The sequence below is a fragment of the Podarcis muralis genome, chromosome 1, assembly GCF_964188315.1.
Source record: "Podarcis muralis chromosome 1, rPodMur119.hap1.1, whole genome shotgun sequence".
Lineage (NCBI taxonomy): Eukaryota > Metazoa > Chordata > Lepidosauria > Squamata > Lacertidae > Podarcis > Podarcis muralis.
The window spans coordinates 128,629,453-128,643,514 of NC_135655.1; the positions used below are offsets into that span (position 1 = coordinate 128,629,453).

A 14,062-nucleotide genomic window follows, 5' to 3' on the forward strand; every position below is an offset into this window, starting at 1 on the left:
CAGAAGTAGTACCTCGGGTTACAAACTTTGCCCCAGGATGAGAACGGAAATTGCGCACCGGTGGCGCGGCATCAGCAAGAGGCCCCATTAGCGAAAGCATGCCTCGGGCTAAGAACAGTTTTGGGTTAAGAATGGACCTCCAGAACGAATTAAGTTCGTAACCCAAGGGACCACTGTAGTGGGGGTTTTTTTTGCCAGGAATGCCAAACATAATCAGATGAAGGGGGCATTTTGTTGCAGAAAACATTTGCAAGGTGCTGGATTTTCAAGGCAAGGCTGAGATCCCCAACTCTGCGCTGAGGGTCCTTTTGGAGATTTAGAAAAAGGAACTTCACGTTTCCCCCCCCCCACACACATTGTGTTTCTTTACATAACACGCACACACATTGTGATTCACAATATATTGCCATGTTATGAAACTGTTACCACGATGTGGGCTTTAAACTGGATTTGGATGATGATGATGATGATGATTATAATTGTAATAATAGTTTATTTATACCCCACTTATCAGGCTGGGTTTCCCCAGCCACTCTAGGTGGCTCCCAACAGAATATTAAAAATTCAATTCCAGCCTTACTAGGGAGGTAAAGGTAAAGGGACCCCTGACCATTAGGTCCAGTCGTGACCGACTCTGGGGTTGCGGCACTCATCTTGCTTTATTGGCCGAGGGAGCCGGCGTACAGCTTCCGGGTCATGTGGCCAGCATGACTAAGCCACTTCTGGTGAACCAGAGCAGCGCACGGAAACACCGTTTACCTTCCCGCTGGAGCGGTACCTATTTATCTACTTGCACTTTGATGTGCTTTCGAACTGCTAGGTTGGCAGGAGCAGGGACCGAGCAACGGGAGCTCACCCCGTCACGGGGATTCGAACCGCTGACCTTCTGATCAGCAAGTCCTAGGCTCTGTGGTTTAACTCACAGTGCCACCCACGTCCCTTACTAGGGAGAGCAATCCACAAATGGGGAGCTCCCGTAGAAAAGGCCCGTTCTCATGTTGCTGCTCACTGGACCTCTCGTGGTGGAGGCACACAAAGAAGGGCCTCGGATGATGATTGCAGGATTTGAGTCAGTTCCCAGATTAAGACGGCAATGACATCATGCCACCTCATTTTAAGGGGCATTAAAGGACATAAATATGGTGGCTTCCAACTTAAAGATTCTAAGAAGGAGGAGTAGCTCTGACACAAAACAAGAAATGGCAAAGAATGGGCAGAAGAAGTAGGTCAGTTATGTCCTTCTGCCCCCTCATCTTCTTTTTCCTAAATTGGGGTTGAGAGAATTTATGGCTCAGCCTCAAGTGCAAAGAATGGGATTCTTGGATACAGTGGTACCTCAGGTAAAGTACTTAATTTGTTCTAGAGGTCCGTTCTTAACCTGAAACTGTTCTTAACCTGAAGCACCACTTTAGCTAATGGGGCCTCCCGCTACTGCTGCGCCGCCGGAGCATGATTTCTGTTCCCATCCTGAAGCAAAGTTCTTAACCCGAGGTACTATTTCTGGATTAGCGGAGTCTGTAACCTGAAGCGTATGTAACCTGAGGTACCACTGTATTTGCTGCAGTAATTGGGATCATTACCTAGTGGATTAAATTCTAGGACTCCTTTTCAGCTGGATATCTCTTTGTTTCTTCATCAATGACTATTGATGCCTTCTTTTTTTAAGGCTGTTTTACTGTTTTCAGCTCTGAGCATTGATAATATGCAATAAACACTTCATAAATAATGTACAAATTGAGTAGCAGATAGGGAGACTGATATATTTCGTGTGATAGTTAGCCCTTTTTTACATCAATAAATGTGATCCGTCTTCCTCATAGGAGACTGCTGGACCATTTCCAAAACTGGAGCTTGAGGGAAACGTTAATTCTACAACCATTCCGAGACGGAGTGATGCTGCTGTCCAGTGTTTTGTATCATGCTGCCCTCAGGAGAGGTTGAAAGGTGAGCATTGGGCATCCTACTTTAACTTTTGCTTTGAACCTTTTTTTGTGTGTGTCTTTTTGGTGGCGCTTTGTTTTCAGAAACTCTTCAACGTCGAAGGCAATTAATTAGAGTAAGTGCAGACGTGAAGATTTCAGGGAAGGTGGAAGAGCTGACTCAGAACCCGCAAATTAGATTCCTGGCACAAATTCCACTTTTTAAGTGACAGTTTCTAGCTTGCTGGCCCAACACATAAGACTGGATATAAAACAGTTACAGGTGGAAAGTGTAGCTGTAGTGTTTGTTTCCTAAAGTTCTTCATCCCTATGTTCTTAAACTTCTGTATCTGGTTTTAAGGCGGCACCCAGTGTTGCTTTTAGTGACTTAATGGATGTATTCTTAGTTATTTGTTTTAATATTTTGCGTGTATTGTTTGCCAGTGCTACTTTTCTAGAAAAAGAGGTGCCACAACTCACAACAAATGCCTCCCTTGTTCTCTTATAATGGCGATGGCATCCAACTGAGTTCTGGCTGGAAAAAAAAGCCCTGTTGTTTGCTTTGTTAGGTGTAATGCACCTTAAAAACTCTGAATTATATTATTATTGTTGTTTACAAAATACATAGAAGGGACGCAGGTAGCGCTGTGGGTTAAACCACAGAGCCTAGGACTTGCTAATCAGAAGGTTGGCGATTCAGATCCCCGTGACGGGGTGAGCTCCCGTTGCTCGGTCCCTGCTCCTGCCAACCTAGCAGATCGAAAGCACGTCAAAGTGCAACTAGATAAATAGGTACCACTCTGGCGGGAAGGTAAATGGCGTTTCCGTGTGCTGCTCTGGTTCGCCAGAAGCGGCTTAGTCATGCTGGCCACATGACCCGAAGCTGTCTGCGGACAAACGCTGGCTCCCTCAGCCTATAGAGCGAGATGAGCGCGCAACCCCAGAGTCGGTCACACTGGACCTAATGGTCAGGGGTCCCTTTACCTTTACCTATTTTATGCTATAATGTGGAACTTGCAAATTTAAATTTAACGACTATATATACATGTTAATTTAGTAGCATAATAATACGCAAGCCAGTTTAAGCAGGTTCACAACTTCTTTATGTTTAGGATTTAGCAGGTTAGCCCCAGATACACTTCTTTAGTTGTATTTTCCAATAAAATTAGGGGGAAGGAATATTCTGCTGAGATTTCAGCGGCTGGTTGCTTTGGTTCGCCAGAAGCAGCTTAGTCATGCTGGCCACATGACCCCGAAGCTGTACGCCGACTCCCTCGGCCAGTAAGCAAGATGAGCGCCGCAACCTCAGAGTTGGTCACGACTGGACCTGATGGTCAGGGGTCCCTTTACCTTTACCTTACAAAATACATAATACATAATAAAAACAAGAACAAAACAAACCAACAATCCCCTCCCATTTCAATAACAGTTTGCTGAGTCTGCTCGCATAGACGTATGGAAGCCCAAACAAGGCAGTTCTTGGTCTTTTCCTTTTATTCACAGAAATTATTTATTTTTATTTTCTACTGTAGCCGAACACACCTATCCAGCGTGGACCATATTGATGCTGCTTGACCTCACGTAGGAGTTTTTGTAGCCAACCGCCATTCAGCGAAAACCAGTCTGAGGTTTTCTGTAGCTTTCTAGCCTGCATTGCAGTATGGGGAGGAGTAAGGAACCTTTGGCTCTTCACAGGCTATTAGAGTACATATGGCAGGGCTTTAAATTCTTTGAATCGAGATATCAATAAATTAATATGAGTGTGAAGGTTGCAATTGTTCATATAGTTGTGTTGATTCAAAGGGTATTGAGCTACAGAGGTTAGCTTACATTTATCCATAGATTGCAAATTCCAGCAGTATGGAATATAGAGAGATGATCTCTAAAAAGTTGGCCATGTTTGCACATAACTCTAAGCCAATTATGTCTGAGCACAACCATCAGAAGCTGCTTGCTTTCCAGGGAAGTGATTGCACCCATTTTGCTCCTAAAGATAACCATTTGCCACAGCGTCAGCAGTAGTTCTGCATAAAAGGTAAAGGTAAAGGTACCCCTGCCCGTACGGGCCAGTCTTGACAGACTCTAGGGTTGTGCGCCCATCTCACTCTATAGGCCGGGAGCCAACGCTGTCCGCAGACACTTCCGGGTCACGTGACCAGCGTGACAAGTTGCATCTGGCCAGCCAGCGCAGCACACGGAAACGCCGTTTACCTTCCCGCTAGTAAGCGGTCCCTATTTATCTACTTGCACCCGGGGGTGCTTTCGAACTGCTAGGTTGGCAGGCGCTGGGACTGAGCAGCGGGGACTGAGCGCACCCCGCCGCGGGGATTCGAACCACCGACCTGACGATCGGCAAGTCCTAGGTGCTGAGGTTTTACCCACAGTGCCACCCGCGCTGTTCTGCATACTGTATGTGCTGTATGTGTTCTGCATACGCTGTTCCAATACATGCATGGAGCCCCCGATTCAAGCGAGTGGGAACATTTTGCTTGCTATTGAGCTCTCATGCAGATAAGGACCTGCTGGTTTGTGGGGTCTTACTTTGAAAAGGAGGACACCCCTGAATGTCATGTGGTGTGATCTGTGGCGGCTGTAGCTGAGAAGAGAGGGAAGAATTGATCCTTAAAATATTAGGTAAGAATTACGTAGGCATACGTAACTGAACAAAGAAATTGCATTTGAGGTGGAGAGGTCCGGACTTCAGTCTTTGGCGTTAAGGCCTAGTCATACTAACTTGGTGCATGCCATAGTGTAAAGGTAAAGGTAAAGGTACCCCTGCCTGAACGGGCCAGTCTTGACAGGGTTGTGCGCTCATCTCGCTCTAGAGGCCGGGAGCCAGCGCTGTCCGCAGACACTTCCGGGTCACGTGGCCAGCGTGACAAGCTGCATCTGACGAGCCAGCGCAGCACACGGAACGCTGTTTACCTTCCCGCTAGTAAGCGGTCCCTATTTATCTACTTCCACCCGAGGGTGCTTTCGAACTGCTAGGTTGGCAGGCGCTGGGACCGAGCGACGGGAGTGCACCCCGCCGCGGGGATTTGAACCGCCGACCTTTCGATCGGCAAGTCCTAGGCACTGAGGCTTTTACCCACAGCGCCACCCGTGTCCCTTATGCCATAGTGAGTTTCCTCAAATAGAGAGTTTAAATGTTTACTTAATGCTCCTGGTACTCTTTGCAGTGTACTTCTATAAACCCAACGCAAATACACAGGTCCTCTACCAACTCACTTTGAGTTTTAAAAGAAATCTAATATTCATGTAAAAGAGAAAATATAAAGTATAGATTTTTATATATAAAAAACACTGCTAAATGATATTTTAAAAAAAACAACAAAAAACAAATCTGCTCTTCCTATGGGTAGTTGCAGAAAAGAATCTTTAAAATCCAATATTGAAATGCGGGCATTCAGTCTATTTTTATATGAATAATCTAATACTTGCCACCCAGAGGTCCTCAGTTTGTTCCTCTGCCAAACTGTTGTGCAGAGACAGCATTTTATTTTAGTACAACCTCTTCAAAGAAGTCTTACTTCAATGCCAGCAATTTCACATTTCTGTTGCTGAAAGATTACTGGAATCTGCCTCATCAGAAGGTTTGTAACTTCCCAAAAAAATTACCAGTCTGCCAAGGGATTTGCTGTCATCTTTGTGGCTAAGTAACAGGTTTTTGTTCTAATGTTTGCCCTAAGAAATGGCTCTGAAAATTAAGTGTAAGCAAGAATACATTACAGAGAGAAATGTTACTTCATACCAAGGCAGTGAATCAAATAAAGAATTTTAGTTGGTTAATCATCTATCACATAAGCAATTCATTAATAATTACATTTAAATATGTATGTTATCCTCCTCTCATAATAAGGTGGCTTTTCCAGATGTTAAGGTGAGTATAAGAAAACACAGAATTTACTTCTTCTTTTTTAAGCCAGCCATTCATTCTAGAATATAAGGCTATATTGAATATTTTTCTTCTTCATTGTCTATTAGTCAATACACTGGAATGGAAATAGCATATCTTTAACTTGCAGTTCTGCTATTAAAACTGGTTCCCACAGATTAATCAACTAAAGTTTTGGTTGATTGATCTACCAACTGAAAATGACTACAGTTTGCAATCCTCTTTATAAAGGCAAAACTTTTTCCAGCCTCTGTTTCATTAGTCTACAGTCATACTATTAATGCCAGATGTCATTAATTCAGATTAATTTATGCATACAGGAAGTCCCATTGTGTCAGCACAGTTCATTTTGCCCCCTACTGGCTTGCCTTGACCAAAAAAACAAACAGGACTGCCGTGCATTTAGGACATATTAATATGATGTATTAGCATTAATATTTCCAAAATAACTACATCCATTTCTGTATGTTTAAGTTAATGACCACTTTCCTCTTTTGTAGAGAGGGTCTTCAATTTCTCCAGAAGCTCTCGTCTCATTTTCAAATTACTTCAGCTCCATATCAAACCACTTGATTATAGTGATAAATCACAGATTGAAATAGGTTCTGGTGTACAGTTTTAGCTCAGGATAACAGATAATATAAATAAGCCTTAGGTCATGAATACAAGTTTTTGTATAATGGTTCATGAACGCGTCTGCCTGTGGCAACCAGAAATTTAATTCTAGCAAGCAGCAGAGAAAGACTTTCATATACGCTCAAGTATACATGAGTGGTAAATGTTTTAAAAGCGACTAGCAACACAGATAGAGTTCCTCCTTCAAATCTGCTATAAAAGTTGTTTAGATTATGGGGTGGTAGTCAATGAAGTTTTACTAAGAGTAGGCCCATTGAAATTAATGAACCTAACTGCCTTGGTCAGACCACACCTAGAATGCTGTGTCCAGTTCTGGGCACCACAATTTATGGAGAACCTGTGCAGAGAAGGGCAACCAAGATGATCAAGGGTTATGACCAAGCTTATGAGGAGTGGTTGAAGGAGCTGGGTATGGTTAGCCTGGAAAAGAGGAGACTGATAGGAGGTATGATAGCCATCTTCAAATATCTCAAAGGCTGTCACATGGAAGAGGAAACCAGCTTGTTTTCTTCTGTCCTGGAGGGTAGGACTCAAACCAATGCCTTCAAGCTGCAAGAAATGAGATTCTGACTAAACACCAGGAAGAACTTTCTGAGGGTAAGAGCTGTTCAACAGTGGAACGGTCTCTCTCGGGATGTTAGAATAGAATAGAATAGAATAGAATTTATTATTTATACCCCGCCCATCTGGCTCGGTTTCCCCAGCCACTCTGGGCGGCTTCCAGAAAACATTATAATACAATAGTCTGTTAAACATTAAAAGCTTCCCTAAACAGGGCTGCCTTCAGATGTCTTCTAAAAATCTGGTAGTTGTTCTTCTCTTTGACATCTGGTGGGAGGGCGTTCCACAGGGCGGGTGCCACTACCGAGAAGGCCCTCTGCCTGGTTCCCTGTAACTTGGCTTCTTGCAGTGAGGGAACCGCCAGAAGGCCCTTGGCGCTGGACCTCAGTGTCCGGGCAGAACGATGGGGGTGGACACGCTCCTTCAAGTATACTGGACCGAGGCCATTTAGGGTTTTAAAGGTCAGCACCAACACTTTGAATTGGGCTTGGAAACGTACTGGGAGCCAATGTAGGTCTTTCAAGACCAGTGTTATGTGTTCTCAGCAGCCGCTCCCAGTCACCAGTCTAGCTGCCGCATTCTGAATTAGTTGTAGTTGCCGGGTCACCTTCAAAGGTAGCCCCACGTAGAGTGCATTGCAGTAGTCCAAGCGGGAGATAACCAGAGCATGCACCACTCTGGCAAGACAGTCCGCGGGCAGATAGGGTCTCAGCCTGCGTACCAGATGGAGCTGGTAAACAGCCGCCCTGGACACAGAATTGACCTGCGCCTCCATGGACAGCTGTGAGTCCAAAATGACTCCCAGGCTGCGCACCTGGTCCTTCAGGGGCACAGTTACCCCATTCAGGGCCAGGACAATCCTTCCTTGGAGGTTTTCAAGCAGAGGTTGGATGGCCATCTGTCATGGAGGTTGGAACAGATGATCCTTGGGTCTACAATTCTATGAATCTATGGCCTAGCCCCAATTTGTAGATAAGAAAGAGAGAGAAGATAAATGCCCAGACAAATGCTTAGAAAAGATAAAGGCCTGTTGGTGTGCTGCAGCTATGCACCTATTGAATGTTTTATTCACTCCTTAGTTCAGCGTATGTTTGGTGTGTGAGAGACTATCTGCTGAAATTAATAAAACCAATATAAACTTTGACTCTATTCTACCATAAGGAGGATTTCAATATGTTTATCTTTAATTATGCATGTTCAAATGGAAAAATCAGGTCTTTTGAAAATCCTAAGGGATGCATTTTCTGCTTGGTGTAATTTTAATTCTAGTTTGGCTAGTTTGGAGATTTTTTGTAATTTGTTATTAGTTTCAAGAGACATGCGGGTTCGGTTCTTGATCAGCAAACAGACGTAATGTATTTGTGGTGCCGTAGTTTATTACTCCTCCTCTCCCCCCTTTAATTTCAGAGCTTTATACATCTGAGAGTGGCGTTGCTGAAAATGAAATCCCACCCCCTTTGCCTCCACATCCTTCTGATGAGCTGCTTGCAGATTATAATCAAAGGTTTGAAACTGCTTACTATTTATAACTTTATTTTTGGTGATAGGAATGCTTTTCCTACATGATATGTAAAAAAGCCCACATGTTGCTTTATGACATTTAATTTGCATCAGAACACATTTATTTATTGCTTAGATGTTTTCCTAATCTTCAAGGGTTATTATGGTATACATTAGCACCAGCATTATCTTCGGTTGAGGCTAATAATGTCTCCCACTTTGCTGGTATTCTTGAATGGGGTTTGAAACTGGTTAAGAATCTTAGTTAAGTGAAATGATTCATAGATGGTATTTAACTGAGTTGGTTGGCTAAGATTTATAAAACAGAATCAGATATGTGTTGGAAGTATAAAGAAGTTGAGGGAATGTTTTTTCGCATGTGTTGGAGATGTAAAAAGGTAAAAGTGTATTAGGAAATGATTTATAATGAATTGAAAAAAATGTTTAAAATTACTTTCCCCCCCAAAACAGAGTCCTTTTTGTTGGGAATAAGTCAGACAGAAATTTTGAGGTGTCAGAAAAGGTTATTTATGTATGTAACAACTGCAGCCCATGCAGAAGCCGAATCCCAAGATTATGTAGGGTGGTAGGCACAGACAGAAGCAGAGCCATATCTGTCTGCATACCTTTTCATTGCAATCTCTCAGGCATGCCCAAATCCCCAAGTGTGGCTCTGGCCTAATGTTCTTCCAATGACAATTTCCCTTTTTTCCGTAATTTTATTAAGTTTTACAATTTTATATTCAACAGAATCAACCTTATCACAAAAAGAATATGTAAATCCCAATCTCCCTACCCACCCACTACCTTTCCGTGACTTCCCTCAACCTACTTTTTTGGTTCTTTAAATATTTGCTTCTCCTGCCTATTGTGTTCTACCTTAATTTAGCTAAATATTGTTGCATCCTTATCAATTTTATACCATCCCCCCCCCCCAATTTCATCTTACGCTCTGTTCTTTCCCCAATTGTTGCACCTTGACTTTTATGTCTGTTTTCTTTATTGTAAGTGTTTACTCAAACCCTGCTAGTGAGTCCATTTCTTTACAATGTTTCTCTAAGTACACCATAAATGGTTCCCAATCCTTTTTAGAGTCTCCGGTGTCCTTGCCTCTAAGTTTCCCAGTAAGATTCGCCATTTCAGCGCATTCCATCAATTTTACTTGCCATTCTTTTTTCGTTGGCATCTTGTCATCTTTCCATTTTTGGCCTAGTAATATCCTAGCTGTTCTTGTGGCATACATAAATAGTTTCTTCTACTCTTTTGGCAAGTCTTGACCAATAATACCTAGCAAAAATACTTCTGGTTTTTTAACAAAGGTTGCCTTAAACATTTTTTTCCCCCATTTCATTATAAATCATTTCCCAATGACAATTTTCTTAAGGAAGTGGTAGAGATCTGAAGAAAGTAGCCTCCTTCTGTGCCTTGCATATACTTGGAAGGGGTTTTTTTTTGTAACTGAAGTGAGAGAGGATCCCGTAGAGAAAGTTTTCCAGAAATCTGTTGTCTGCTTCATCTGGTGCTGTCAGTGATTTTAAAGATTTGCCTGAAACTGGGAAGGATAAAATGTAATCTCAGCTGAAAAATGAGGCATCTTATGAGTTTGGGCTTTAGTTTGCTTGATATTTGGATAGTCACATACCTGAACTTCGGAATGAGGCATTCTGTGTGGCACCTAGCAGCTAAATGCATTTCAAAAATAACTTACGTTGAAGATATGTATTAGGCAGTAGGACTCTTTTCTGCCTTTTGATCCTTGGTGAACCTTTAATAAGCCTTATTAATTACTGAGATGGCCCGCAAAGTGGACAGACAGGATAAAACCTGCCTTTTTTCCCTCTGGTTATGGCTCTCCTAAGTAAAGTCAGATTTAATAGAGGCAATAACTCATGTAAGAAATTTAAATTGCATTATAACAGAGAAGGGAACATTCGTTTATATTTCATAGGGTTTAATTACTTCATTTGTTTTTGAGCTGGTGCCTATTTTATTTCATTCTGTTTTATTTGTGGTATGGCTTCTTTCCACAGATCAGTAGCAGATTCAGCAACATACTTACGAGATCAGCACATCAACTTCAGATCTTTGACACTGGCCAAGCAGACAGAATCAATTAATCTGAAAGCCTCCAAAAGCATGGATCTTGGTAAGATGGGGTGGGGAGATACTAATAATTCTTTTTAGCCTCATCATTTATTTTCTGTTTTTGTTTCTTAAACATGCATAAAAGGTAAAGGGACCCCGACCATTAGGTCCAGTCGTGACTGACTCTGGGGTTGCAGCGCTCATCTCGCTTTATTGGCCGAGGGAGCCGGCGTACAGCTTCCGGGTCATGTGGACAGCATGACTAAGCCGCTTCTGGCGAACCAGAGGCAGCGCATGGAAACGCCATTTACCTTCCCGCCTGAGTGGTACCTATTTATCTACTTGCACTTTTGACGTGCTTTCAAACTGCTAGGTTGGCAGGAGCAGGGACCGAGCAATGGGAGCTCACCCCATCGCGGGGATTAGAACCACTGACCTTCTGATCGGCAAGTCCTAGGCTCTGTGGTTTAACCCACAGCGCCACCCGCGTCCCTTTAAACACGCATACATTGGAAGAAAAACGTTATTAGGGCCAAACAAGGAAACTTTGCAGGAAATGCAGGAGAAATTTCTCTGCATTTTATTTTTGCTGAAAGCTGCTATGGAAGTCCCAGTTTAAAAAAAAAGACTCAGTTTCTCCTGCTGTTTATCTGGTCTAAATCGCCACGCAGGTATGAACAAAGCCACTGCAATACATTGCCTCACTTACCCATCCTGAACACTTAATCCAAGAGGATAGTATGGTCAGTGGTATCAAAAGCAACTGGGTGATTGAGTAACCGATACATACTCCTTCATCCCCTTCTCAATAAAGGTCATCCAGAATGGTGACCAAGACTGATTTCGGGGGAAATCAACCTCAAATATCTTATTTACTGCAATGTCTTGCACAGGTTTATTTTCCCTGCCGAAAGTGATACTTAGCCAATGAGAAAGGAACAAGGTACAATGTGCATCACATGGGGGGCACATCTGTCAATACAGCATTAAAAAGTGTGCCACATGCAAGGAAATTATGAAGAAGACTTAAGGCAGGACAATTGCAAAGTTTATCTGTGAAATGTATGTGTCTAAATGCTCATTGAACTGGAAAGAGAATTTTCTTCCAGAAATTTAAAATAGTTTTAAAAATGTACGTGACATTTGTCTGCCTTGGGCGGGGAAACTTCATCAATAAGAACAACTAATAAGAACTTGGGACGTGGTGGGTTAAACCACAGAGCCTAGGACTTGCTGATCAGAAGGTTGGTGGTTCGAATCCCCACAACGGGTGAGCTCCCATTGCTCGGTCCCTGCTCCTGCCAACCTAGCAGTTCGAAAGCACACCAGTGCAAGTAGATAAATAGGTACCTCTCTGGCAGGAAGGTAAACGGCGTTTCCATGCACTGCTCTGGTTCGCCAAAAGTGGCTTAGTCGTGCTGGCCACATGACCTGGAAGCTGTACGCCGGCTCCCTCGGCCAATAAAGCGAGATGAGCACCGCAACCCCAGAGTCGGCCACGACTGGACCTAATGGTCCAGGGGTCCCTTTACCTTTACCTAATAAGAACTTACAGGCACACCTCCAGGGATGAGGCTCCAGCTCCTGGGATGAAGGGCAAGAGAACATCCCGGCGGTTCCCGGCTGTCAACCTTCGCACCACTGCCCCTTCTCCAATCAGGCATGGCTCTTTCCTGGCCCTGTTTGGCGCAGGGGGAGCGGCCAAAGTTTTCTCCCATTAAAACAGCCTCTTGAGTTATTTCAGAGAGGGAGGAGACTTTGGCTGCTGCTTCTGGGCTAGGCCGGCTGGGACGGAGCCAAGACGCCCGTACAGACGCCAAGTGGGGAGAGCTTATAAGATCGGGGAGGGAAAGACTCCGCCTGGGAGCCCCTCGAAGGCCTCTTGCCTCAGAGGATCTCCCGTCTGCACCACTGTGGCTGCTGCCAACGCCTCCCATACAAAGAACAGGGCCACGCTTCAAGAGAATGGTCTCCGTCGCCAGCACCCAAGCTGATGGACAAGAGCGAGACTCCATCTTGCCTTTCTGGATTGTATTGTCCTTCCAAGTCGCTGAGGGAGTCCATGCTGCTCAGTGCCTTGCCTGTCTTCTGGGATGCCATGCATGCTGTTTGAATGTGCCAGTCCCTGACAAGAGAAGAAGGGCATCGCTGGCATAGGTAGGTAGGTAGGTAGGTAGGTAGGTAGATAGATAGATAGATAGATAGATAGATAGATAGATGATAGATAGATAATTTATTATGGTCAGAGACCAGTTTATAAAGCACACTTGGGGGTACAGTCACAGAATAAAAACAAACAATTAAACAATGTACAACAATAAATTTAAAAACAATGTACAACAATAAACTACCGCAGGGAGTTGACCCTGAGTCACCCATGGAACCGAGTTTGGGGATTTTCATAAGTTGGGAGATGGTCTGCGCCTACAGATCTGTACACAGAATCTGGCGACCATCCAGGTCTTTGCCTAACAGGAAAAAGGTTGAATTTTTGCTTTTCTGGGAGGTCGGCGAGCCTCACCAGTAGGGGATCAATGGTCTTACTACGTGCCTCTTCATAAAAGGGAGATCTAAAGAACAAGTGTTCTGGGCTTCCTATCTCCCCCAATGGACAGGCGCAAAGTCTCTGAGCATATGGGACTTTTTAAAAGGCTCCTTCCAGGACTGGAGAGGGCAGAGCCGAGCATCTGGCAAGTGTAAAGGCCCTTCTTGCATTTCTAGATACGAGAAAGAAGAGATATGCTGCCAGTGCGGCTATATCTCTCTCGATTTCTCCAATTTTATAGTCGGGGCACCTTGAGCAGTCTTGTTGTCTCTCGGTGTCTATGATTCTTTGCCTGACCGTAGCTTTTGCCTGGCCCAACCCAGGCTTAGAAGGGCTTGAGGGGCAAAACCCTCACTGGCATAGGTTAAAGCTCAATAAAGAAATTGAGGGTGGGGGGGAGAGAACTTACGGGCTCACTTTTACATATATGTGATTGGCGGCAGCATTGCACCTTGCTAGCTGTTAGAGCTGTGCAAAATATATTAAAGTACGGCAGAAAATAGTTTCCACCCTGTAAGCACAGCATAGAACAATTTCTTTGGAGATTGCTTTCTGTGGAGAAAGGTGGCGTATCTTTTGCACGCAGTTTATTGTGGAATGTAGCTGGATATTTCAGCATAGGCTTTTGTTTTGTCTCCCGCTAGAATGAAACCTGCAGCGTTCTGACCATTCAGAGGCAATGTGATTCTTGTTGTGTTTTTTTTACTTGCCTGAAACATCAGAGTCTTAGTCCCTCTTTGGTATTTCAGGCAGAACCACAGTTACCACAGCAGTACATATGTTTAGATCGCAGACAGTTTTTCGAGGGTGAAACATACTGCTAACTAAAGTTTGTAGACTGGCTTCAATATTATATCTGCCCTATGTTGTTTTTTATTTATTTTTTAAATTGATTTTAACATATAAATTTTAAAATGTACC

At 43.6% G+C, this 14,062-nt stretch overlaps 1 protein-coding gene across 2 annotated transcripts in view; it reads left to right on the top strand.

Moving 5' to 3' along the window:
• The window catches only part of PARD3B (par-3 family cell polarity regulator beta), a 582,805-nt gene that overhangs the window by 234,531 nt on the left and 334,212 nt on the right, over nucleotides 1–14,062 (top strand). For both annotated transcript variants that reach the window (XM_077918269.1, XM_077918271.1), the window contains exons 13-15: nucleotides 1,821–1,944; nucleotides 8,419–8,515; nucleotides 10,542–10,657. In XM_077918269.1, coding sequence (XP_077774395.1) covers nucleotides 1,821–1,944; nucleotides 8,419–8,515; nucleotides 10,542–10,657 — 337 coding nt within the window. The remainder of the gene's footprint in view (nucleotides 1–1,820; nucleotides 1,945–8,418; nucleotides 8,516–10,541; nucleotides 10,658–14,062) is intronic.